General features: G+C 52.9%; 12 protein-coding genes across 12 annotated transcripts; 6 read left to right on the forward strand and 6 right to left on the reverse strand.

Annotated features, from left to right (window-relative positions):
* Positions 1–984: 984 nt before the first annotated feature.
* On the forward strand, positions 985–2480 carry BBBOND_0104780 (rRNA pseudouridine synthase, putative family protein; the record flags this gene model as incomplete). Its single annotated transcript, XM_012910901.1, has 3 exons — positions 985–1068; positions 1275–1551; positions 1588–2480. 3 exons carry the CDS (start codon positions 985–987, stop codon positions 2478–2480), a joined length of 1254 nt encoding a protein of 417 aa, XP_012766355.1.
* A 139-nt stretch (positions 2481–2619) lies between these two features.
* On the reverse strand, positions 2620–5076 carry BBBOND_0104790 (ATP-dependent DNA helicase, RecQ family protein, putative; the record flags this gene model as incomplete). The annotated part of the gene is made up of 1 exon (XM_012910902.1): positions 2620–5076. The coding sequence occupies one exon, from the start codon at positions 5074–5076 to the stop codon at positions 2620–2622; it is 2457 nt and encodes an 818-aa protein (XP_012766356.1).
* A 500-nt stretch (positions 5077–5576) lies between these two features.
* On the reverse strand, positions 5577–7912 carry BBBOND_0104800 (hypothetical protein, conserved; the record flags this gene model as incomplete). The annotated part of the gene is made up of 2 exons (XM_012910903.1): positions 5577–7664; positions 7703–7912. 2 exons carry the CDS (start codon positions 7910–7912, stop codon positions 5577–5579), a joined length of 2298 nt encoding a protein of 765 aa, XP_012766357.1.
* A 707-nt stretch (positions 7913–8619) lies between these two features.
* On the forward strand, positions 8620–10824 carry BBBOND_0104810 (DEAD/DEAH box helicase family protein, putative; the record flags this gene model as incomplete). Its single annotated transcript, XM_012910904.1, has 1 exon — positions 8620–10824. One exon carries the CDS (start codon positions 8620–8622, stop codon positions 10822–10824), a length of 2205 nt encoding a protein of 734 aa, XP_012766358.1.
* A 145-nt stretch (positions 10825–10969) lies between these two features.
* On the reverse strand, positions 10970–12424 carry BBBOND_0104820 (hypothetical protein, conserved; the record flags this gene model as incomplete). The annotated part of the gene is made up of 1 exon (XM_012910905.1): positions 10970–12424. One exon carries the CDS (start codon positions 12422–12424, stop codon positions 10970–10972), a length of 1455 nt encoding a protein of 484 aa, XP_012766359.1.
* A 1861-nt stretch (positions 12425–14285) lies between these two features.
* Positions 14286–14906, forward strand: BBBOND_0104830 (gliding-associated protein 45, putative; the record flags this gene model as incomplete). The annotated part of the gene is made up of 2 exons (XM_012910906.1): positions 14286–14637; positions 14674–14906. 2 exons carry the CDS (start codon positions 14286–14288, stop codon positions 14904–14906), a joined length of 585 nt encoding a protein of 194 aa, XP_012766360.1.
* Positions 14907–15210: 304 nt separating this feature from the next.
* BBBOND_0104840 (hypothetical protein) lies at positions 15211–15687 on the reverse strand (the record flags this gene model as incomplete). Its single annotated transcript, XM_012910907.1, has 1 exon — positions 15211–15687. The coding sequence occupies one exon, from the start codon at positions 15685–15687 to the stop codon at positions 15211–15213; it is 477 nt and encodes a 158-aa protein (XP_012766361.1).
* A 132-nt stretch (positions 15688–15819) lies between these two features.
* On the reverse strand, positions 15820–16388 carry BBBOND_0104850 (hypothetical protein, conserved; the record flags this gene model as incomplete). Its single annotated transcript, XM_012910908.1, has 2 exons — positions 15820–15913; positions 15955–16388. The coding sequence occupies 2 exons, from the start codon at positions 16386–16388 to the stop codon at positions 15820–15822; spliced, it is 528 nt and encodes a 175-aa protein (XP_012766362.1).
* A 414-nt stretch (positions 16389–16802) lies between these two features.
* Positions 16803–19697, forward strand: BBBOND_0104860 (hypothetical protein, conserved; the record flags this gene model as incomplete). The annotated part of the gene is made up of 1 exon (XM_012910909.1): positions 16803–19697. The coding sequence occupies one exon, from the start codon at positions 16803–16805 to the stop codon at positions 19695–19697; it is 2895 nt and encodes a 964-aa protein (XP_012766363.1).
* Positions 19698–19740: 43 nt separating this feature from the next.
* BBBOND_0104870 (cAMP-dependent protein kinase regulatory subunit , putative) lies at positions 19741–21068 on the forward strand (the record flags this gene model as incomplete). Its single annotated transcript, XM_012910910.1, has 7 exons — positions 19741–19776; positions 19811–19900; positions 19937–20064; positions 20100–20187; positions 20226–20293; positions 20490–20812; positions 20851–21068. The coding sequence occupies 7 exons, from the start codon at positions 19741–19743 to the stop codon at positions 21066–21068; spliced, it is 951 nt and encodes a 316-aa protein (XP_012766364.1).
* A 193-nt stretch (positions 21069–21261) lies between these two features.
* On the reverse strand, positions 21262–22536 carry BBBOND_0104880 (hypothetical protein, conserved; the record flags this gene model as incomplete). Its single annotated transcript, XM_012910911.1, has 1 exon — positions 21262–22536. The coding sequence occupies one exon, from the start codon at positions 22534–22536 to the stop codon at positions 21262–21264; it is 1275 nt and encodes a 424-aa protein (XP_012766365.1).
* An 833-nt stretch (positions 22537–23369) lies between these two features.
* Positions 23370–24668, forward strand: BBBOND_0104890 (hypothetical protein, conserved; the record flags this gene model as incomplete). Its single annotated transcript, XM_012910912.1, has 1 exon — positions 23370–24668. One exon carries the CDS (start codon positions 23370–23372, stop codon positions 24666–24668), a length of 1299 nt encoding a protein of 432 aa, XP_012766366.1.
* Between the last annotated feature and the right edge of the window lie 4 nt (positions 24669–24672).

Consider the following 24672-nt stretch of genomic DNA (forward strand, 5'->3'; position numbering starts at 1 on the left):
AGCGCCTCAGCTCACTCTATCACGTCGTGAGCCGCAATTTCGCTGCGAGAGTCCCTGCAGACAAGAGCCGTCGGTGCAGCGGCGTCTGTCATATTTGACTTGCATCCGGCGTCGTTGGCAACGTTCACCGACAATCAAATGCGATTTTAATCGTTTGTTTTTACGTTTCGCACGCGAGGCGGCGCAGCTCCTGGCCACACCAGTCTTGCCCGATGCCGGTGACGCTATTGCGCGTTCAGGTCTTATTTCCCCGCTGTCAGATCTTGCGTTTCCCGAATACCGTCGGTGTGGTATACGTGTGCAATTCTGATGTGTCTCTGCGTCGGTGGCGCGCGCCCCGCCGTGATGCGTCCGTCTTCCTCGTCACACCGACGTTGCGCGAGCGTCGCGAGCGTTGCGTCGATCCGGCATTGGACCAGAACGAATGCATCATGCATGTTCTTGTATCTTAATTAGGACCGGTTTCGACTTTGTGACAGATAAGCGGCGCCGTTGTGAAGCGTTTAGCGCTTCGCTCGCGAGAACGACTGTGTATAGTTAGCAAGCTGCGACCGTTCCCGCTGTGTATACATACGCGCTCTATAGCGGAACTCAGTCCCACAGTATATTCGACAAATGCTTTGCTGAGATCAAACAGCGACCTTGTTTAATACGCTTGTCTGTCTGGCACCTTCGTAACAGATTTGCGGCCATTGGCGCTCTATCTTGCCATTGCGGCCCTGGTAGCCATTACACATATACGGAATGCCTATTGGTATTTAATTTACACGATTTGGACTTTTAGCTGGGGTCTGGTTACTTACGAATCTCATGCGAGGGTTGGTTGAGCGGCCTCCGTCGTTGAACCTCGCACAACCTGAACTGCCGCTCGCGCAGCCGTCAAATAAGCGGCTGTAAAATACTGTTATTTGCGGCGTGTCTATCGCCGGCTGGCGGGTGTTTACGACTTGGAAGGGCGTGGGCAATTGGTATAGCGCGGAGACGATGTCGAAAAAGAGCGACTTCGTGATAAAGCCTCAGAAGGCGGCACCGCCCATAGACACTTCTGAGTGGCCTCTGCTTTTAAAGGTACGTGTCGTTGCGTGGAACCCCTGCACCGTGTCACTGTGGGCATCCTGCTGAATTCGCAATTGCCCTAAGGTTCAACCCTGCGGGATAACAACGCTTATGTGTAGTTTTAGTCGATATATGCACCCAGTTCGTGCACTTGTAACGGGAAGCTTGCGTGATGAGATGTTTGTGCCAACAGTTGACAGCCCCTGATGTTGCCGCAGAACTACGACAAGCTCAACGTGCGAACTGGACACTACACGCCCCTCCCGCATGGTTCCTCCCCACTGTGCCGCGACTTGTCGAATTACGTTAAATACGGTTTCATCAACTTGGACAAGCCCTCCAATCCGTCGTCCCACGAGACGGTCGCGTGGATCAAACGCATTTTGCGCTGTGAGAAGACGGGTCACAGTGGCACACTAGACCCCAAGGTCACGGGTGTTCTTTTGGTGTGCATAGACCGGGCGACTCGCCTCGTGAAGTCCCAGCAGGGCCATGGTAGGTCGTATGTCCGTATCGATGCATGTGGCTCAGGCAAGGAGTACGTGGCGATCATCAAGTTCCACTCTCAACCGGAGAGCCGGAGCAAGGTGGAAAAGGCGCTTCAGACGTTGAGCGGTACTTTATTTCAGAGACCGCCTCTCATTTCAGCCGTGAAACGGCAGCTGCGCGTGCGCACCATCCACGAGACCAAAATGCTTGACTACGACGAGGCCAAGTCCATGGCCACCTTCTGGGTCAAGTGCGAAGCCGGGACGTACGTGAGGACACTGTGCATCCACATGGGATTGCTGTTGGGCTGCGGCGCCCACATGCAGGAGCTGCGCAGGGTTCGTTCGGGCAACATTTCGGAGTACGACAACATGGTCACCATGCACGACGTGCTGGACGCCCAGTACCTCCTGGACAATACCAACGACGAGTCGTACATCAGACGCGTGATATCGCCTCTGGAACGCCTGCTCACCGACCACAAGCGCATCGTGGTGAAGGACAGTTGCGTAAACGCCATTTGTTACGGCGCGAAGCTTATGATCCCGGGCGTGTTGCGTTTCGAGAATGGCATCGAGCTGAACGAGCAGATCGTGCTGATCACCACGAAGGGGGAGGCAATCGCAATAGGCATTGCGCAGATGCCCACCGCAGTTATCGCATCGGTTGACCACGGCGTCGTTTCAGTTATCAAGCGCGTTATCATGGATCGCGACACCTACAGCCTGCGCTGGGGTTTCGGCCCCCGCGCGACGGAGAAGAAGCGGCTGCAGTCTGCGGGGATGCTTGACGACCGCGGGAAGCCGAATGAGAAGACGCCCGTCACGTGGTTGAAGAGCGAGGGCTTCATCCCACCCATGATTGGCGAGGATGCAAAGAAGCGAGCGCAGGAGGGTGATGAGGCCGAATCAGACGCCAAGAGGCCGAAAAACTGATGGCAGGTGCCTGCCTTCGGTGCCCAGGTGGCCTGATTTAACTGTCGCTAAGTTTGCATTATTGCACGTGGTATTTACGTGTGGTTGATCACGCACTACTTACAGCGCCACTTTAAGTGCCAGTTTTTGAGTTAGAGTCCTAAAAGATATCCGCCTCTGGCTCAGTAGCAGCTTTGGCGCGTGCAGATGGCGTTTTGTCTGTCAGCTTCCCTTCCGCCGCGGTTTTCCGCACCCTGGTTTTCTTTTCTGCAGCGTCCTTCATCTTCGGTTCCCTAGGCTTCCTCACGGCTGCGCCGGCCTTCTTCGGTTCTCGAGGCTTCTTCTCCGCCGTCTCCTTTTTCTTAGGTTCTCTCGGCTTGCGTTCTGCTTTCTCCTTCTGCGTTCGCGGCGCTTTCGGTGATGCAGCGGCCTTCTTTAAGTTGGTTGGCAGCTTGTTCGACGACGCAGCCGCTTGCTTGGGCGCCCTTTTGTTGCTGTTTGTTTCGATGGGGAACCTCAGGGCGCCCATGTGGTGGAGGTACGTGCGATATTGGGGGTTCACCCGCAGGTAAAACGAGGTGTAGCTCTGCTGCGCGATGCGCGCCACCCTCTCTATCAAGATCTGGTGTATGATCATGCGCTTGAGCAGCGTCATCGCCGCGTCGTTAGTGAACCCCATTCTCCTCAGATATCCCGAGAGCGGGTGGTCCCCCGCGTTGCGCTGCGTGAGAAGCTTGTGCAGGCTGACGAGCGTGTAGGCGTCGTTCGACCGTTCGTACTGCTTTCCCTGGGTTATGAGCCCATTGCATATGAATATGACCTCCTTTTGGCAATTTCGCGCTACGAACTTCACCTCCTGGTTGGACGAGCACGTGTCACACGGTACGTCGCAGGCGTCCCTGAGCGTTTCCCCCAAATATTCCAGCAGCACCTTGCGCCGACACAAGAAGCCGCTCTCACAATACGCCAGCACGCTAAGGATGTTCTTCCTGTTAACTTGTTCCTTGTCGCTCTTACTGTTCGCATCCGACCCCAGACCCAGCGTGAGCAGCCTCTGAGCGTCATGGAACTGGTAGAAGATGAGGCAGCACGCCACCTGGCCATCCCTGCCAGCACGCCCTGACTCCTGGAAGTAGTTCTCTATGGACTTCGGCATGGAGAAGTGGATGACGAACCGCACATCCGCCTTGTCTATGCCCATACCGAACGCCAGCGTGGCCACCATGACGTCGACGGACCCCGATATCCACTCCCTGTAGTACCCTGTCCTCATATGCATCTGCATCTGCGCATGGTATGGAGCGGCCCTCACGTGCTTTGAAACCGCCTGCGTCACCCTTTCAACCTCGTTGCAGCTGAGGCAGTATATAATACCGCAGCTCCCGGCGAACCGCTCCTTTATCACCTCCACAAGTTTCTCAATGGCCTTGTTGGTGTTCCTGTCCTTCGGCATGACCTCGTAGCGGAGGTTGGGTCGGTTGAAGCTGGACTTGAATATGGTGGGCGACCTGAGCCGTAGTTCCGCGCACACGTCATTGATAACCTGCGGGGTGGCGGTGGCGGTGAAGGCGCATACAGGCACGTGCGGGAACTCGTGTTTCAGCAGCCCCATTTCCTTGTAATCAGGCCTGAAATCGTTACCCCACTCGCTAACGCAGTGCGCCTCGTCGAGCACGAAGCGTGAAAGCCTGCCCCGTTGTTCCAGATCCCGGAAGGCGTTCAACAGCACCTTTGAGCTCGTGATGCGCTCCGGTGTGACGAAGAGCATGTACGAAGTGTCTATGTCCGATCTCATGTCGCCAAGCACGTTTTCTCTGTCCAAGCGGCTCATCTCACCGACCAGCGCATGGCATGGAATTCCGAGCGCATGCAACCTCTTCATTTGGTCATGTACGAGCGACACCAGCGGCATAACAACCACAGTGACTCCATTTCGCCCCACGGTGCCATCATAAACCACCGGCAGCTGGAAACAAAGGGACTTACCGCCTCCGGTGGGTATAACCACGAAGGTGTCGCGGCCGCTGAGTATGCAGTTTATGACCTCCAGCTGCTTGGGGCGGAAAGAGGCATTTCCGAAGACTTCCTTGTTTATGCGATGTACGATATCCGTCCACTCGAAGCGACCAGACCATGCGCCGCATTGGTCGCCGCTGACAGGTTCAGGCACGGGGGGCGATTCCTCATTCCTCGGCAGGATATACTTGTAGCGCTCTTTAACGACGTTGTCGTCGGCGGCATAACCGAAATAGTTCTCATCCTGGTCCTCCTCCCTTGCTGCGGCCGCATCCGAGTGGCCCACGCCACGTCCATTGCCAGGCGCATCGCTTGTTATGGCGCTCACATTGCCAATTCGGTACCGGTGAACCGACTGCCTGTGCCGGAACGGTATAGTAGGCAGCTGGTCATCCACGTAAGTGGCGGGATCGAACGCTGCAAGCTCGTCTAGCGTGATGCAGTAAGCTGCACGGGAGGAGCTATCACAGACTCCGCCGTGTTCCTTAACGTCATCAGACACAGATAACGGAAGCAGCGCCGACGATAAGGTGCCGAAGAACTCGCTGTAGTTATTTTCTACCTGCGCGCAAGCGAAGCGATTCTGCAGTTCCGCGGCCATTGTCGCCCTTCCACCTACACATTGCTTGAAGCTCTTCTTCAGCGCCGCAGCGACCGGTAGCTACATATGCTGCCATCAAAGTGAACCTGCTACCATCTTAGTGGCTGTCTTTCTTGTCCGAAGCATCCGTGCAGCTGCCGGTCGATCGGCCAATTGCAATCGTCAATAGGGACGTGTCTTGCCGGCTTTTGGCATTGTAGTACGACCAACAAAGCCATACACACAGTGTAAGGGTAAAATTAGCTAATGTGTGAGGATTCTGGTATTAAATCGGGGGCTGCTATTACACAACATCAAGCTAAGCTTTGGCGCCGCCACATCGCTAATACGCAGCCATAGAGCAACATACACTCAGTGACAACCATCATCGTAATTGTTATTGCAATGGAGCAGGCAATAGGTTCAGTGTGTGTAACCTGGCACAATTTCTGGCTGGTACGCTCCGCTCATTGCCAGTTATACAGGGGAAATCAATCACGATCTTGTTTACCAGACCCGCCTCACGCTTCTTCCAATACCTGTTCCATAGCCGCCGCCAGAATTGCATCCAATTCGTGCCGAATGCCGAAAAGGATGGCTGCCTCCGTCGTTACCAGCCACCGCTGGGGGGTGTGGTCGACCTTCATGCGGCATATGTACTTCTTGAATTTCTCTCTCAGCTCGACAGTTGAGCAGAAGGGCTTCTTGTTCTTGAACTCGCTTATGAGCACCTCCTTTTTGGTGTGTTTCCCGTGACAGAGCTTCAGGAACTCCTGCACGTCCTCCTTGGTCATGATGATTTGGTGTCCACGCATGTTGCTGACGAACTCAGAAATCGGGTTCTGGGTGTAGCCCTCGTAACCAAAGCCGTAGTCGCACGGGGCGATGTCCATGCCGTTCTTCTTGGCCTCCTCGATGCTGCAACATTCGTCGTTGTTCTGAGGAACGCCATCAACGATCCAGTGCCAGTTTTTGTTAACGCAGTAGACCTTCACCACCTCGCACAAATTGAGCGTGTGCTTCTGCAACTCCTGCTGAGGGTTGTCCTGAACTATCCAGTCGTTCTCGTCTTCGTCATCGTCTTCCTCTTCGCTCCCGCTTTCTTCGACGTCGTCCACATCGTACTGCTCGAACCACTCTTCGTCGCTGTCGCCGTAGTAGTCCATGGCGGGCTCGATTGCCAACGGCTCGGTGGGTTTGACGATCTGCGAACTTCTGGAGATTAGCAACCTCATGGACGGCCGCTTCCATTCGTTGTCCGACATGTAGAAGAGCCGGGCAGACCTCTCCTGCTTAAGGGCCTTGTCGCCGTAGATGGTGTCACGGATATTGTTAACTAGGTCATCGACCACAAAACCTTTTGAGCCACTTTCACGCGCTGAAACTGGCTCAGCGGCGCCTTCGTCCGTCGACGCTGTGTTGGTTGACGCCTCAACATAGAATTTGCGATTGGTGTTCACGTACGTAAAGTACCTCATCCATGCATTTCGGTGGTCTTCGCACATCTTCTTGAACTCGTCAAAATCCGGGGAGCTGCCGTCGCCATCATCCGCTGTAGAGACACGTTCTGCGGTGTCGCAACTGACGCCATGTGCTGATGCATTGGGGCTGCTTTGCTGGCGTCGATTCCGGGGAAGCGCTTCCATAAGCTTGGCAATCTCCACCATTTGCACCTCGGAGGCACCCATGTCCTCATAATCATCCGCATTTACCTCCGTTGGTTGTAAAGATGGCCCGGTGCCGCTGCTGCTCGTAGGGGCTTTGGTTGCTGGGGGGCTGCTGCGAGCGGTCGAGGGCGCATTACCTGCGTTATCGTCGCCGATAGAGGACGCAGCCGGTGTTGTGGACGATGATTTCAGCCAGTTGAGGAGCATGTTGGGTTGTTTTGACGATGCCGCGTGAGGCTTCGCAGTCGCCTTGGCCGTGGCTTTCTCGTGCTTTGTGTTCGGCGCAGCCTTTGAATCCTTCGCCTGCGAAACCTTGGCCTGCGGTGGCGAGCTTTCATGCTTCTTGACTTTCTTCGTCTTATTCACGGCTTCCAATCGCTCCCGCTTTTCCCTTTCGAGTAGCATTTTCTTGTAGATGGCACCCAGTTCCTCATTAGCCGCATTCCGGGCTGCCGTGTCACCGCTATTAATGGCATCTCGCACCTTCACGAGGGTGATGTAGCGCCTAGAAATCAAGTTGCGAGCCTCTCGAGCCGCATTGACGCGCTCCTGGATAGTGTCCGGGAACACGTCAACGGAGGGCGATTCCCAGACCCACATACACTCGGCCCGAACTGACTCCAGCCTGTCCATTTCATTGTCACCATCGAAGGCCTCCCCTAGATTCTTTCGGGTGACAAGTAGAGGCACAACCGTGTCGAGCTGGGTGCTGCCAATATCTTGGTTGGCAACTTTGCAGTGGGCTGCGATGTGTTCGCGCAACTGGGTGATGAGACCACTGATGGGTAAGACGGATCCTTCTGCGAACGCGCGTACGACATCTCTAAGCTGAGGGTCGATTCCGAGCTCGTTGTCTACCGTTGAACGTAGTTCACCGTGCTGCTGTCGTATGCGCTGCCAGACGGCTTCACATTCGTCGTGGCGACCCAAGACACTGGTGTCCTGCAACCGCTTGTGTCACTAGACCAACACGCACTAACCTGTATGCCAGTTGCCAGCAGTTGCGATATTTCAGATTCCACTTCATCCAGAGCTAGTTGTGTCTCTTCGTCAAGTGGAGCCTTTGGCTCCGATTGCACATTCTGTCCGGTGTTAGATACCGTGTCATCGGCGGCGTATTCATCGCTCGCGTCGCCTTTTGCCCGCTCGGCATTCGGCGGCGGAAGCGTTGAAGGATGTTGCTCCGTCATGGCGCCAGCTCCATTTGGATCGGCAGGCCACCTCCAAGCCGTATAACGCCACTGCGATGGAACGAATCGCGAATTCTGATAGGGTTATTGGTTTATGCGGTTTCCAGGGGCTCCCGTGTCGAATCCGCGATCGTGTTACGGGCATTCTGCGGCGCAGTGGGAGGGATGTGTGTGACTGACATCCATTTGTGGATTTCACCCAAACAATCGGCCATGTATTATGGACGTACCATATGTAACATTTTAAAGCTTTGTATATAGCGCCGATGGTCCTGTGTCTAAATCTGTGTAGGCAAGATTGGTGAGCGACTGTTTCCGTGACCAACACGAGGTGTGAATTTGGCGTCAGCATTGCTTACACACATGTGGTTATTCTGCGTGTTAGACGCGTACTAACACTGGTCGATGAGCGCGACGCTTTTATTTCAGAGTCGCTATTCGCGTATCTCTCGCTTGCCCTGGAGCGTCTGCCGATCACTCTGGCATCCATTTCGGCCCTCTGCCATTCGCCACTCATATAATTCGTACAACTTCTAGATAGTATTAGACAGCCGGTGCCTTCCTTTGAAGCATAACCTTACCTAACGTTAGTTGTGGCGGCCCGTGTAGTCGGCCGTACTGCTGCGGCGGCGGACAGTTAGTGTCCATTATCGCATGTTATTTTGATACAAGTAGTTACCATGTATTTCCTGCTATGATACGTAACAATGGAAAATCGCAAACCTGCTGAGGATGAAGTTGAGCTCACGTCCGAGACTTTCGAAGACCTAGACATTGACTATCGCGCCAAGAAGGTCCTGAAAGACAAAGGGTACACGTATCTGACCCATGTGCAGAGCCGAGTGTTGCCGCTAGCGCTGGCTGGTAAGAATCTGATCATACAGTCGCCCACGGGTTCCGGTAAAACGCTGTGCTTCCTGCTACCAGCGGTGAAGCTGCTGTTTGACGATGGCTACAACGGCAATTTCCCATCGGACGTTAGCATGTTGGGCTGCATTTGCCTGGCTTCAACACGCGAACTTGCTACCCAAAGCGCTATTCAGATGAACGACCTCGCCAGGCCGCTTGGGCTCAAGTCGGGCTGCTGCATCGGGGGAATACGAGACAAGTACGATAAAAGCAATGCCAGACGCCTGCAGATCCTCACGGGCACTCCTGGGCGCGTGCTCTCGCTGTTGTCCAACGATGCGCTCAGCTATACTTCGAACGTAAAGCTGCTTGTGCTCGACGAAGCGGACCGCCTACTGGACAGCGGATTTCGAAACGACATCCTGGACATCGTGAGCTACCTGCCACCCTCCACTCAGATTCTGCTATTCTCCGCAACAATCAGGTCGTCACTGCAGGACCTCTGCGATTATCTGCTGCGCGGCAAGGAGTATGAGTACGTCTGTTTGGGGTCCGACGCGGCGCTGTTGTCGGCATCGAAGTTGCGCCAAGACTACATCGTGGTGCCAATGAGCCTCAAGCTGCCCGCGCTGTTCCATTTGCTGAGCAAGCATCAACAAAAGCGCTTCATTGTCTTTTTGGCTACGTGTAAGCAGGTGCGCTTCGTCTACGAGACCTTCAAGCGTTTGATCCCCGCGGTCCCTATGACCGAATGGCACGGCAAGCAGAGCCAGCTGAAACGCAACGAACAATTCACCCGTTTCGCCGCGAAACAAAACTACGGTTGCATCTTCACCACCGACGTGGGCGCTCGCGGGGTTGACTTCCCGGCAGTGGACTACGTAGTGCAGCTTGACATTCCCGATTCGGTATCCACGTACACTCACCGAGTTGGCCGCACTGGTCGCCTGACGGTGGAAGGGACGCGCAGTTTCGGATGCGCCTTTACGATATTCTGCGAAAATGAGACCCCGTTGGTGGACGAGTTGAAGGCGGCCGGCGTGAAACTGCACAATTTCACCAAGCTGCTGTGGCCATTTTTGCTACGAAAGGAGAACTACGTACTGCAGAAGCTGCAGTCTATGCTGGCGAAGGAAGCCTGGCTCAAGGAGGCCGCGCAGCGCGCGGTAACTGCGTACATGCGCTATCTGACCACGCGCAAATCCGTCACGCTGTCAGGCCACGCTTTGGTTGAGGCGGTTAAGCAGATGGCGCTTGCTTCCGGTTTGCCCACGGCGCCTCACATAGAAGTTGAGGATGACTCCCCCACCGAAAAGGTGAGCAAGCTGTCTAAGTTGAAGGAAAAAATCCGTGCCAAAAAACGCGAGAATGCTGCGAAAGAACGACTGTCGGCGGGCGATGGCCACGTTTCTAGCGAGCCGGCTTCTTCAAGCGGACCTCGTGCTGATGTGAACCGTTCAAGTCAAAAAGTCGCGCAGCACAAGGCTGCGCCATCGGAGACAGACTCTGACTCTGACACCAGCGAAGCAGGCAGTAATGAATCATCCGGCGATGATTCGCCCGTGGATTCAGACGGATCTGACGTGGATGAGCTATCGGAAGATGGGTCACCCGTGGCAGGATCAGACGGACAGAGCGGCAGTGGCAGCGATGCCGCAGACAATACAGGCGAGCTGTTGAAGAGGGGCAGCGATGAACGAGTGGAGGAGGACCTTCGGTTGTACGAGGAACGAAGAGCCGCCGAGGACCGCGAGGATATTCGCTTGAAATCTGCTCTTGCGTCAACACGCAAGAAGCTACGTTTGAACCGTCACGGTGTGGCAAAGATCCGGGGCGTGGAGACGATACGCCAGTCGGGGCAAAAACACACCATGTTTGACGCGGACTCCGATGAGGAAGAGGGCACGCGATACGAAGCGGCGCCGCCCGCGCTCGACGACATGCTGAGGGAGAAGGAGACCTACATAAAGAGCCTCTCGGAACGCCTTAAGGCCGCCAAGAAGGACGACCACGAGTGGGAAGCCCGACGTAGAGCGGAACGCCGCGCAAAGCGCCTTAAGTAGAGCGTTACACTAACGACGCGGTGAAAACACAGTGCTAAAAGCAGATAAAGCGGTCAAATATTAACGTGGTAATGTACATAGTCGCAGCGGTTCCCACGAACCGATACATCGCGAATGGTGCTGGAGCCGGATGCGTTAAGATGATTCACTCGTCATCAAAGCCGTTGTAATGCATGGACATATCCTCGAAGTCAGGCTCCGGGGGAACTATACCGGGTCTGAGCTTCCATTCGCTGTCCTCCGTGAACCCTTGTTGTTTGTACAATGCATCCAGGGCAGAGCTGCACATCTTAGTGAGTCCCTCCACGTCGAGGTATTTCTTCCACGGGTTCTTGTGCATACGAATAAGGTGCATGATGTGCGCTTGCTGCAGGTTCCTGCTTCGCGAGCATTTAGTGGTCTTCGCACAAAGTCTGCAAACGACGCTGACCTCGCTTGGACGCCGGTCTGATACCATGACGTAAGTCCAGGCAATGCGCGCCCAGTTCGCCTTTTGTGCACATTTTGCGCTGTTGGCTGGTTGCCTCTTCTTACGCGGCGATAAACCCATGGGTGGCACTGCGGCGACCGCAGCGTCCATGTAGTTATCCTCCGTGACCGTGCTGCCTGCGTGCTGGCTTGCCAGCTCACAATAGTTTCGCACAGCCTCTCGTTGTTCTTTTAGGAGTTGGAATCGCTCCACAGGCGTCGAGTTCCTTATTTTCATGGCTATGGCCATCCACATGGCCTCCCATTCTCCGAATCGCTTTACGTTGAAGTTCTTGCTGAGGCGCTTTCCGTTCTCCCACCATCTGCACCTCCAGCTGCAATGACCACGGTTGAGATCGCGCCACACACAGTGTATTGGGTGGTTTTTGTCTAACGAGTACTTCCCGCTGGACTCCTTATCAGGAAGATATTGCACGTTTGCCGCTATTTCGTTGGCAATTTCGACGACTACCGCATCGTTGGCCATCGCATCCGTGTATCTGCACGGCGAGAATGCATCCTCGAAGTTCACAACGCTCTTGTAATAGTTTCCATCAGGCGCAACACCGGTGCTGAATCTCGAATCCACAGCTGGCATCGGCAGACTCTCGTATTCAGGAGAATACGCCAAGTCAAAGCCGTCGTCGACCATCTCTGGGTTCACGGAGGACCTAAGGTGCGGTGTTGTGGCCGCCGTGCTGCATTCAGCGAAGGTACGAGCGTCGTCGTCGATTTCGGCCTTAGCCGCGCCGACCATGTGAGCCATCGTTGAACATGGCATGCCATAGAATACCGGGTCTCCACTTGGGAAAAAGGTTAGATCCATCGGCCCATACATGTACGGGCTACTATATCCCGCCATCGGTGCAATGGGCGGCTCGGAATAGACATACATAGGGGGTGCTACCGTTTTAGAGAGGTCTTCAGGTCCGTTCTGATAGTACGTAGTGCTCATGTAATCCGCCCCGGCTGGGACGAACCCCTCATCATAGTAGCATCCCACTGGGTTTTGGGCCATCCCACCGGGCACGTAATAGCCCTGTTCCTCCGGCGAGCAATAACCCACTAAAGTTTCTGACATAGAAATGTCGCAAGGGGAACCCTCCTGCGCAATGGGTCCAATGTGATCCATCGTTATCCGTTGGGAGATGTTCCGGTCCATAAAGCGCTTGTGTGGCGCCAGTCAATCGAAGACACACAGGTCTTTTGCGGTGTTTTTAGAGGGATCTTTGCCCTCTGACGCTTTGCGAAAAGAATTGCATAGAAATATAACGCCACTTTGGATGCGCTATATTTCTACGGTAAAAAATGTATTGTAACTAGGGTACCCCGACCGGGCATGGGGCCCTTAATAGTGTAGCCCTATAATGAGCAAACGCACGTGAACATGATCGGCGTCGTCTAATTACGCCTCGCATGATGGTGTGTGTTAGTCAAATCCAAATACAGTTTGGGATCACGGTCTGTTGGGTATTCTGTCTCCTCGTCACGGCACACATCTCTCGTGTACGCCATAAGTGCCTCGCCGCCAGAGCTTAGGCGCCCCAACGTTAAATGAGCGATTCCGGCGCTCTATTATTATACTTTACCTCGTTTCGTGTCTATGTTGTTGTAATGAGCCGCCTTGCGTCCCGTGTTCGCCGGAAAGTTGAGTGTTTACTTGTATTTCGCAACTCGATAACACCAGCACGAACGTTCTGTCCCGTTTGTAACTCAGTGCGTATTGTGGGTTATTTTAAGGGTCGCGTAATGTTGCGGTGACTGCTTTCATCTGGTGCGCATTGTTTAATGACTGTCTCTGGACCCCTGGCGTGTACAACTGGCGATTTGCCCTCCTATGTGCGTTCTTTTGGCACACAGGCGCCCCGTTGGCACATTCATGGTGCTAGTGTAATATGTATTTTCCCTGCTCACCACGCTAGCTTTCCGACACGCATATTGAAATGTACCTCTCGTACGTGTCACAAGCACGATTCGAGCGGCTACTTGTTAACATTTATCCTCTACGTTGGAGGAGTTTGACTTTCGCGATTTATTGCGCTATGAGAGAGCGTGGTTTTTGTCTACCGCTTTCAGGGAGTTGTGCGAGTTCGCCATGTCGGTTTGTACTCAGAACTACGTTTCAGCCGTAGGAGTGGCGCTTAATAACAGTGCGTTTGCAATGGAAACGTGGAATTAATCACGATTGTTTGCAAATAGTGCCGCGCAGCAGCGTTCGTCACGTTTCGGCTGCTACGGCATACGGTATTACCGACCTAATATGTCAAACCATTCTTCGACAGACTAGGTTTTCGCATAACCAGTTGCCGAAAAGCCGCTTGTTTTTCGAATATATCAGCGTAGAACCCTTGGTTCGTATTAACGAGCTACAATAGGTTGCGTACGCTTTCACAAAATTTCACAGGCGAAAGTTTGAAAAACCAGCGGGTCAAGAAACGTGTGAGGTGACGCAACACACGCCTCTATAAGTACCGTTCAGTGAATCAGAATTGCGTATTATTGGCCGGTGCATTCAGGCATCGTGCACTTGTGCGCGCCATGAACACGGCGGCGTCGGATGGATGGCCCTGACGTTGACGCAACGCCGGACCATTGGTGTATTCGAATTTTCGAATTATTAATATCACGGCGCTATCGTTCGTACGCACGCGTGTGGGCCTTATTCCGAGTTATATTTCGTAGTTCATTTGCGCACGTGTGACCCATACAGGTACGTTTCGAAATGCTAACTTAAGCTTCTTGCCGGTCTTTATGCTACAAAATTGTGGCGAACGTATGTGACATATCCGGTTTTTTCGCTGAGTCTTCACAGCATTACTTGTTCGCGGAAGTGAATCCTTCCACTCTGCTTAACTAAAGAGCAGCTCCTAGAAAGAGTTGCCATTCGTTGCCGTGTCGTAATACTGACTGTGTGTGAATGCTACATTCTTTTGTTACGTCTGTTTGGGCTGATAGACAACGTGTTGCATTGCTCAGTATTTGCAGTTGTCAAAATGCCGCTGTGCTGTTCGAAGAAGGCCGCTCAGCGCCAGAAGGAGTATGAAGAGGAAGTTCGTATGCGCAAGCAAGAGGAAGCCGCTCGCATTGAAAAGGAGCAGCGCGAGCGCGAAGATGCGCGCAAGGCCGAGATTGAGCGCATAATGCAGGAGGAAAAGCAGGCGAAACTTATGCAGCAGTACGCGGAAGAGGAAATGGCCGAGCAGGAGAGGTTGAAGCAAGAGCAGGAGGCCTTGGAAGCTCAAAGACGAGCTGAACAGGAGGGTATGATGGGAGACGGTATGGGAGGGGACATGGAGGACCACGAGCAGTATGAGGATGCACAATCGATGAGTAAAATGGCTTCCGGTGAGTGCTCACATGTTTATATTGCATTTGACTCAGGTGTCTCGCGTGCTTCGATGGATGCTACTGGGGCTGTCCAGTCAGAAGGCCCTGGTAACCAGGACGACTCGTTCGAGATGCAAACGTACACGCCGTTTGACATGACCACGGTTGATCAAACCGCACGCTACGTCGCCAACAAGTGCGGTTGCGCGTTGAAGCCTGAACACAAGCCCTTCGAGTGTGCCATATGCCAAGGAATTGACCTGTCCGACGCCCCGCTTATTGCCTAATCCGGTCTCTTTATCGTATGGTCAATTAATGATTGTGGAGAATCTGGGGGACACACACGCTGCGTTTTACAGGGGCGGAGCATGGTGTTGCCTGTCTTCGGCCACGGCGTAAGTCCGATTTTGTCGGACGTAGGTCTACGCGTAGCGTCACGGGTTCGTAATATTAGCAACAATTATTGAATGTACTGTGCATTTCATTTTACAGTGCAATGTAAAAAACAGCTTCCGGAAGGAAGTTCGCAGTTGTTGACGTGTATGGGGCTTGTAAAAACAGCCCCCAACAGTCTTGGCCGGCGACCCGCAGTCATAGCGGACAAGGTAAATGTAAGATTTCGTTCCTCGGCGCTGTTCCATGCAGCGCTGCGAGCTGTAGTTTAAAAAATGTGTATTCCTTCCTGGTTAATGCGTCCATGTCGCCGACGAAGTTCTGCGTTCCATGCACAACATCAGCGAGTACTGACGATACCTCTGATTCCAGGTAGTCCAGAATGGCGTCACAGAGCTTGTCAACCTCCTGCTTAGGAATCCCATTCGCTGCATTAAAAGTGTGGCATGGCGCGACATCTGCGTGCGACAGTGACTGGCTGCTTCCGGCTATAAGCCTCGATAGTATGCCCTCGACTTCAGCGGCGTCATCGGGCTGCGTGACCCCTTCATACAGCGCTTCCTCGCGTAATCGCGCGTCAGCGTTATCCACAGCCACCTGGAAGTCTGAGTCGAGGTCACACCCAACCAGGAGTGTTGTCAACACCCCACTGCACTCAGATTCGCGTTGCGTCATTTTTCCAGTCTTCGTTCCGACCATTCATAGTCAAGGTCTCCGCAACGTACTCTACACACACCACCTCGGAAACATTTTCCTGGGGCGAGGAATTTTCCTTATTCGGGGCCCGTTGCGGTAGCGAAGACTCATTCACACGGGCTGGCCCACCTCCTTAGCGCACACCATGAGGAGCTCTAAGAATTCGTCCATATCGGGCGGCAGTTTTGCCTCGCCGGCATCGAGCCTGAAACGCAATTCAGTGCAGCGATCACGATAACAACGTACCGTGTTACAAACGCAGAATCATCCCCGCGATCTTCGGCGCCCACATCAGCAAAATCGAAGGAGATTCCGCAGCTGGGCGTTGGAATACCTGAATCGGATTCATGATCGTCGGTAGAGTCGTCACATGCCGTAGAGCTCACATCATAGTGACAACCTTGCGCAGCTACGCTATTCAGCCTTATCATCTCCTCGACTTCCGACTTTACCAAAGAAACCGAAACCCTTTGGTGCACACCAGCTGCGTACTCGCCCTCAATAAATTTATCGGACGGCTGCAGAGTGTTAAACGCATAGTTGACGCAGCGGTAAATCTTCGCCGACAAGTAATACAGCTGCGCTATGGGACCATTCGGGCAATTGCCCACAGAATACGCGCAAGTTTTGCGCAGAATGTTGCGCGGAAAGCAAGGACTTTCGACGGCGGAATTCGCCATGCTTTCAGTCCGCGCAGTGTTGCCGCTACCGGGGAGCGGCTAAATCCGTCATCTAATTAGCCGACAGAGTCGCTCAGTGATATTTCGAGTAACAGGTGCGGTATGGAGTCGTACGCGCGGCCTCGCACGAGATGGGGAACCTACAGACTGAATCGGACTGTGTAGCGCGGGCACAAAGCTAGTATGAGTTTGACTGCTCTTTGAGCACCGTTTAAAGGGGGAATTAACGGTGTGCTTCGCGAGGCTCTCAATTAGTGGCGCAAAAGATACGTTTTCACCGTCCACACATCTCGTCAAGTAGCGCGCAGCTTAAAGCAGTTTACGAGCGTTCCGAGATGGTCGGACAGTTCGACGTTTCTTTAGCTACCACTAGATTTGTTTGCCAGGGGTAGCCGTTGTTCAGGGAGGGTGAAGATGGATTTCTATATAAGCAGCCTGGCGGCACGGATTCCGTGCACGCGGCTACATCGGCAGGTCCAGGATCCGCGAGGACGCCCAGTTGCGGCCTTTGCAATCAGCCGAGATGGAAGACTTGCCGCTATGGCGACGTACCCCAGGGAGTACCGTTCGGTGGAACGTTCCGTGAACGTGCTCTTCAAAGATGGGAAGGCCTTGAGGACGTCAAATTACCACAAGGCGGTACAACGCCAACGCAGGCTTACGGAGCAGCACCATGAATTGGAGTACAACGTGGAGCAGTACATTCGCCACTCGCTCCAGATGGACACCTTCGGAAGCTTGGTGGAGGAGGTCGCGATGAGCACCCCAAGTCTGAGCGCCATAATCAGGGATAACAACCCGGAGCCGGCGCCAGAGCCACGCCCAATCGTGCCATGTGCAGTGGTGATATACGACACAATGTACTTCAACCCGGTGGAGGAGTTCGTGTACGGTTATAAGTTGAATGACGCTGTCTACATGAAAAATTCCGCCACGAATACACCCTCTGCGGGCGTCGTGGAGCCAAGCGCACATCTCCCTCCGCACATAGCTAGCGCGATATCGAGCAAGTGTCTTTTCCGCCCAACCAAGATGAGCTTCGTTTGTAATGATTCGGTGCTGGTGATATCGTCGCCTGACGACGGCGCGAAGCTTTTCTCTATGGACACGGAGTATGTTGAGCTCCTCTGCCACTTCCGACCTCAGCTGAGGGATGATGTGAATATGGAGAGCCTGAAGATACTCACTGTCAACGTGGTGATGGCTGACTTGACGGACCACTGTTCTGAACTCCCATCTGTATTTGTCAGCCCTTACGTCTTTTGCCATGCTTGTCAGCAAGCTGTCCTAAAAGATGTAGAGGCATGTCAGGGAGACGCTGTGCCGTATACGGTCGTGATTGAATGCGTACTGTCTCTGTCATCGCACCCCCCCCTTCGTATGGTGCTTCATTCCCGGTGGCCAAGCGGCGACGTCGCCGTCCACTCTGTACACCAGATGTATCCGTATGTGGAGCAGCTTTCGGCTCCGGTAGATTACGTTGTCTCGGTTTTTAGGGCTCGACTCACCGACACTGAAGAATTTGATATTATGAATCGAGTTCATACCTACTGGGCGATGGAGCCGTATATGCACGACAAAACGGAGTTCCTGATACACTCGGATAAGCCTATAGCGTGCGGATACACAAAAACGCTCCTCGCTTCCAAGGTCAACAGCCGGGACTACTTGGAAGACTACCAGTTGATCGCCATGTACACACCCGACTCACAGCTCTATGTCATGGATACGGAATGTAATGTGCTCGGGCAGACGGAAGTTCACAACGCCGAAGAAGGGTTTTTCACAATTGATGTCGATCGCACCGGGAGCATGATAGCTCTCATTGGGACTGAATCGATTTTCGTCTACCGACTGCACGTATCTCGTGACGAGGACGGTGCGATGTCAGTGGCGTTCCAACTTCAAATGAAATTCCCACACGTCGTGGGAGTCGGAAGGCGCGAGGAGATATTGTCAGCGTGCTTGGGACGCGATCTGGGCAATCGTTGGATGTACGTATCTGTAGCCCGTGGCTCGGTCGACGCTGTGATGTACGTGGTTGATGTGACGCCGAGCAAAGGGAAAGATCCCATCAAGAGGACTCTGAACATGAACTCTGTTATATTCCCCTGTATAACGGATATGGTAGCGTTGGAGGGTAGCATCCTTTTAATGCCTCGCCACCAGCGCTTTTTGGTGCAGCTGACGCAAGAGCACCTGGATAGCACGGACGATACGTACTCTCGCCAGTTCTGCCATTTCCCCCTCTTATCGACAAATAAGGAGGCGCTGATGCTTAACTCCGCCGTGGAAAATTGCCCGCAACCTGCACGGGAGAAGTTCGAAATTTTATTGCTAGAACGTGAGCGGCAGATATCCTCGACCATGCGGACCAGCAACCGTTTGAGCATTGGCCGTTGGCTGGATGCGCTATACCAGTACAACGCATTGTGCATGTACAAAGGGCGTGGAGTAGTAGAAGGCATGGATCCGCACGACTACTTGCTCCCTCCCCTACGGAGAACGCGGCAGCAGTTCCCATTCGGTTACGACGCCAAGCAGTTCTATGATCCGCTGCTAGGAATCGAGTTCACCGGCAGCCCGGCGTTAATGCGGGCACAATGCTACGAGTGGGCACGCGATGTTATAACAAGGAGTGGCTTCATCAACCCGTTGTACCCAATGGAGGTGGTATACGATGATAAGCTTCAAATGCTGGACTATGTGTGCGCAAAGATTTGCATATCTCAGTGGGACAACCCTGCGGATATACTGTTTTCTATGCGGAGCAACGATTTCCTGCGTCTTCAACTGTGCAACTTCTTGAAGATTTCACAGCGCCTCGAGCTACCGTGCGACGCGCAGGGCATGATACCATGTGAGAAGACAATGATTTTCAAGAAAGTGAGCGAAGTCATGCCGCAGATGCTCGTAGACGGTGTCCAAATACCAGTTAGACAGAGTCGCGCGTCTCTAGAGCGGGAGGCGTTCGAGTTCATACGGCAACAGTTGGTGCCAGAGCTGGTCAGCATTCCGGCAAATAAGTTGAAGAAGATCATACGGGACAGACTCTACCGTTTGCGCAAGAAGCTGACAGTTCTGGAACGATACAAGCAGGAACACGACCTCCTCGACGTGCGCCCTGATTTCACACTTGACGAAATTGCACGCAACGACTGTAGGCTACCGACATTCCGCGACTCTGTCGATACGCGCGAAGTGCTGTTGAGCGAATTCGCAATGCGTGTGCGTATCAAGGTGCTGACTACCTTTTATAAGGCCCATAAGGATGGCGGCCCCGACTTGGATGAGTTCGACTCTTCCTGATATACACGTTCTAATTTTATTTGTATTTTGGAGCATAAAAAATATGAGCGACAACGAGATAGACACTGCCATGGCCGAGGTATTGTAGCTCGTTAGCTGTTGACTGTGTACAGGCGGCGCGCTTCGCTAGAGCGCGAAACCGACTCTCGATCTCCGCGGAGGTCTTCGGCCAATTCAACAATCCTGACAGTTTCGAAGCACCGGTATGTCCGCTCCCTTACCGCGCTAATGCGTTGCAGATACATGGCAAGACTGGCGAGCAGGCCGAGCGCATCAAGGAGTCTTTGCAGAAATGTTTCCTGTTCTCCTCGGTTGATAACAGGGGTATAAACATTTTGGTGGGCGCATTTGAAGCGCATGATGTGACGTAGGTGGTCATGCTGTGTGTTTATGAGCTGTCAGTGCCGGAACGAAGATCATCACTCAAGGCGACTCTGGCGACAAGCTGTACTTGGTCGAATCGGGCACCGCTGAGTTCCTGAAGAAATCAGTAAGTAGCGCATCGCAGCTGCTCATGGTTACCAAAAGATTGATGGCAACGAACAGTCCCTGGGTAAAATCAGCGAGGGAGGATGTTTCGGCGAGTTGGCGCTGATGTAAGTTGCCGCGCTTCTGCGGATGTTAGATGCACCATTTGTGTTTTTTTACATGAAGCGTGATGTTCGTTATCGCTCCCTTTCCTATTCAGTGTTGTTTAATACAGCTCATCGGCGTCATGAATTAAAGCTGCAAATCCTGTTCGCAGTTGCTCTGTAGTTATCGTGACTCTGACGCTTTTCATTACTTGCTCAGGTACAACGCTCCCCGGGCGTGCTCGGTCGTGGCGGAAACGGACATGAAGCTCTGGAGCCTTGACCGTTCCACCTTCAACCACATCGTGCGCGCGGCAGTGATCAAGAAACGCGAGAAATACGACAAGCTGTTGAGAAGCGTCGCGCTGCTTAACAAGCTTGACCCGTACGACCGCTGCCGTTTGGCCGATGCGCTGAAGGAAAGGACGTTTGTTGACGAGGACATCATCGTGGAGGGGACCACAGGCACGAGCCTGTTCATGATCATGGAGGGAAAGGCTCACGCATACTGCCAAGGCAAACTCGTGAAGTCGTACGCGGAAGGTATCGTTGTCCGACTGAGATAATGCATATTTGACCAGGCGGCTACTTTGGCGAAATAGCCCTGATAGCTCAGACCCCTCGCGCCAGCACTGTCAAAGCCGAGGGCAAATGCGTCGTTGTGGAACTCGAACGTGAAAGTTGCGTCAACCTGCTTGGGCCGATGGAGGAATGCTTGCGCAACAACCTCGAGGAGTACCACCGCGTGCTGGAGTCGCTGAACATCGAGAACAAGAATCTAGCCTCCGTCAAAATCTAACATGTAACAACCAAGACTGATATTATAGTAGTACTACATTATTTGTTCACATCGGGGTTCAGATAGGGGCCCTCTGCAGCCTGTAGTTGAAATTATGCGCACCACTTCGTTGCAGCGAAGTTGTGCTGTACAAGGTTAAGAGGTACACTATACTCACGAAATCCCCACAGAAGCAGTATCCTGTCCGATACGCTCAGAGAAACTGCAGCTTGGCGAGGGTGTTGGCCTTCTCCTCCATGTTTTGCTTGTTTTGTTCCTTTTCGAACTCCGCGAAGTTTTCAACGACGTTGTCGCTAGGGTTACTCCCCGACGCCTTGTCCGACGACTCCGTGTCCGTCGGTTTGACAGTTGCCTGCGAAAGCAGGCTGTGTTGACGGTACTTATCACTGCAGTTGTAATAAAGGTCCTTCAAAAGGTCCGTCATGTTGAGGGCCATAGAGGCGTTTGAAACGATTTTCTCCATGCCCTCTGCAGTACCTGCGATGCGGAGGTCGTCGGCATCTAGGCCTATGGCGCTGCAGAGCTGCAACAATCTCTCGTCAAAAATGCACTTCGGCTCCGAAACCTGTGGGCTCTCCACGTCCGCCTGCTCCTGTTGCTCTGATCTGGGTTTTGCCGGCACCTCCAAATTCAAATCCAGATCCAACGGCTGTATAAACTCTTCTACGCAATACGCCTTCTGCAGCAATATTGCAAACAACGGCAACTCCAGCAGGACGAGCACAGTGTTGAGCTGCTCAGCCACCTGACGCTCTAAACTTGTACACCACGATATGATACATCCCTGGTAAAAGGTGAACACCACCATCATCTTGAGCGATACGCACTTAGTGAGACAATTGGCCTTCGCAAGACCAGGGTGCTTTTTGGTGGCGAGGTAGAAAAGCGCGAGCGCGTAGAGCGCAACGGCCACGCTTACGTTGATTGCGATCCAGTTGAATGCAGCAACAATCGTGAACTTGTCAATGCCCGTGAGTCTGAACACCACCGATAGAATTGCGAGAATGGGGCGGACGAACGCATACTGCATCGTTCCCATGCGGCATCGTTTGACGAACCCGACGTTGAGAGGGATGTCGTCGCTGAATGAGAATGCCTTTATTTCCTTGAGCGGCCACAAGTGCTTCAGCACTGCCGGGTCTCTCGAAATGATCTCCCCGCACTGGTTTTCACCGCCGCAGTACTCCATGAGCAAGCAGAGGAATGAGTGTATTAGCAGTCCCTCCCATATATTACGTAGCATCTCCAGCATATTACCCAGACTGGGCAACAGGTAGAGCAGGAACGTAAGCGCGCCATAGATGGGCATGAACACGACGATGCGCACGACATAGGATTGAAGGCGATGGTTATTGTAGTGAACCAGATGTTGCAACAGCACGTGTGTAGATATTACGAGACTCACTAGCAGCGTGTTCCAGACCAGCGCAAGACACAGATATGAGTTTAAAAACCCATCTAGCGTCATGGTTGCGATGCTGCTGCAACTAACCGCCGCTACGAGCCCCGCGATCTGCCCTAAGCCTCGACGGTGTTCACTTCACATAGCCTCGGTGGTTCAGCTGCTTAGGATAACAGCAACCTTATTTTACATAACTATTTAATTCCACTCACATAATTTGCAAAAGCCGACGCAGCCACTTTTCCGCGTCTTGTCTACCAGCATCCATGTGCGCTCCCCATAGGTCGCCTATCCTTCTATGAGTCGCATTTGTGACCACCGTAGCCGCGGCTTCATATTTTGTCGATTCACGACTTTGTATTTCGAAGGTAATGGGTTATTAAACACCATCCTGTTAATCGGAGGTGGCATTCCGAAATTACATGGTTTTGCAAAACCGTGCGCCTTTATACGCCACCGTTCGCTTGAAATTTTCAGCGACGGCCGTTCAAGTATAATCTCACCGTTATTGCATTGTATTATGCTGTCAACTTTTTACACATCTGTTGCGCATACCATAGACGGCGTGTCTCGCGATGATTCTGCTCATCACGTTGGGTTAATGTAGATGGACGGCCATGGTGTTTTACGTCTGCTTGAAACCTAATAACCTCCGTACGATATGGCGTGATCAATGTACATATTCACGCGAAAATCGCGCACCATTACGTGTCTGATGTAACGCCTGCTTAGCTGTGCCGCAGTTTAACGGCGCTCAGACAATTGGTACCGAACAATCCACTACACATTGGTAGGTATAACAATTTTAACCTGCTCCATCTTAAACCATGTTGTATATCAGTCGTTTACGCGCCCTCTGGTCGAGGCTTCCAACTATGCAGGTACAGACATGCGAATCGATGGTATTGCACTTTTACTCTGGTTACAGCAGTTCTATGGAACCAACGTGTGGATTGCAAAAGGTGTTCACTAGCGACCCAACAACACGGAAGATCATTATCGATAATAACATCAACTGTTATACTCAGGATGTCTGCTATGCGCAGCCAGAGCTCATTGACAGGCTAGAAATTACTACAGTCCCAGTAATAGTCGGTGTATATAGAGGTCGAAAGGTGGCAGAGGTTAATAGCGACAACGTGACGTCATGTGGGTCCGAGTTGTGCAGGAAGCTGGTGGAGGCATCGTCATCGACTTCCCCTGACTCCCGCATTTCAGATGAAAAAGAGCTCGAAGAGCGCATTAATGCGCTAGTCAGCGATAAATCATGTGAAGAGGCGCATCGTGCACTGGACGAGTTTGCAAACGCTCACATACAACGACTTGAAGTGGACGACATTCTGCGGCAGCTGCTCGCACGAGCGCGGCTGCAATTGTACCACTCTAATTTTAACCGTTCAGCTGGGAATGGCGTGAGGTTGTCAGTGGATATACTGCGCGACCAGTTGAAAGAGATAGAGCAGCTGATTTCTGATCTAAGGAAAACTCATGTGGAAGACCTAATCGCATCATTTCCTTCAGATGGGCGCGTTAATCCGCAGCCCTACGGAGGCGGCAAAACTAACATGGCAGTTGGAAGCCATTGTAGTGGAATCAAGGTTGCGTACATAATGCCGCACAGGGACGCACAGGACACCAACAACCATTGCAATGACAGTGGCACTATGGCTGAAAAACGGCTAGAAGGCTTCCTCGCCGAATGCTCGTTCTCCGATATCGTAAACAAGAGCATGTTTCAAGATGTTACTTTAGCACAATTAATTAAGGTGGAACTGCTAAAACGGATTAGTATCGTTCTGTTTCTCGACGGAAACGTGGACGTTGCCATGGAAGAGGCAGTGCGAGCGTACGAAGAACTCGTGAAGATACTGAAAAGCGATTCCATTCCAGTGCAGGTGTTCGAAAGTCATGAAATCGGGTCAGTAATTGAATGTATGCTTTCTGCATTGCCGTGGAGACACCCAGCAGTGCTAGGCGCTAGAGCTGCTCTCGAGACGATGGACGGGCCTCGATTGCTGAATCGCATGCGCCAGAGCAACAGGCCATTGGGTGGGCCCGTTTCAAAGCGTAGGGGCTTTGGTGGGCGCTATGTGTGGCATGGTCCAGACTACCGACCCAAGAAGTACCGACCACGCGACCCTGAGCAATACCTCAATGAGTGGCGCTATCAGGCTGACAGTAACCTGCCGACATTCTGATGCA

Source organism: Babesia bigemina (genome assembly GCF_000981445.1).
Source record: "Babesia bigemina genome assembly Bbig001, chromosome : I".
NCBI lineage: Eukaryota > Apicomplexa > Aconoidasida > Piroplasmida > Babesiidae > Babesia > Babesia bigemina.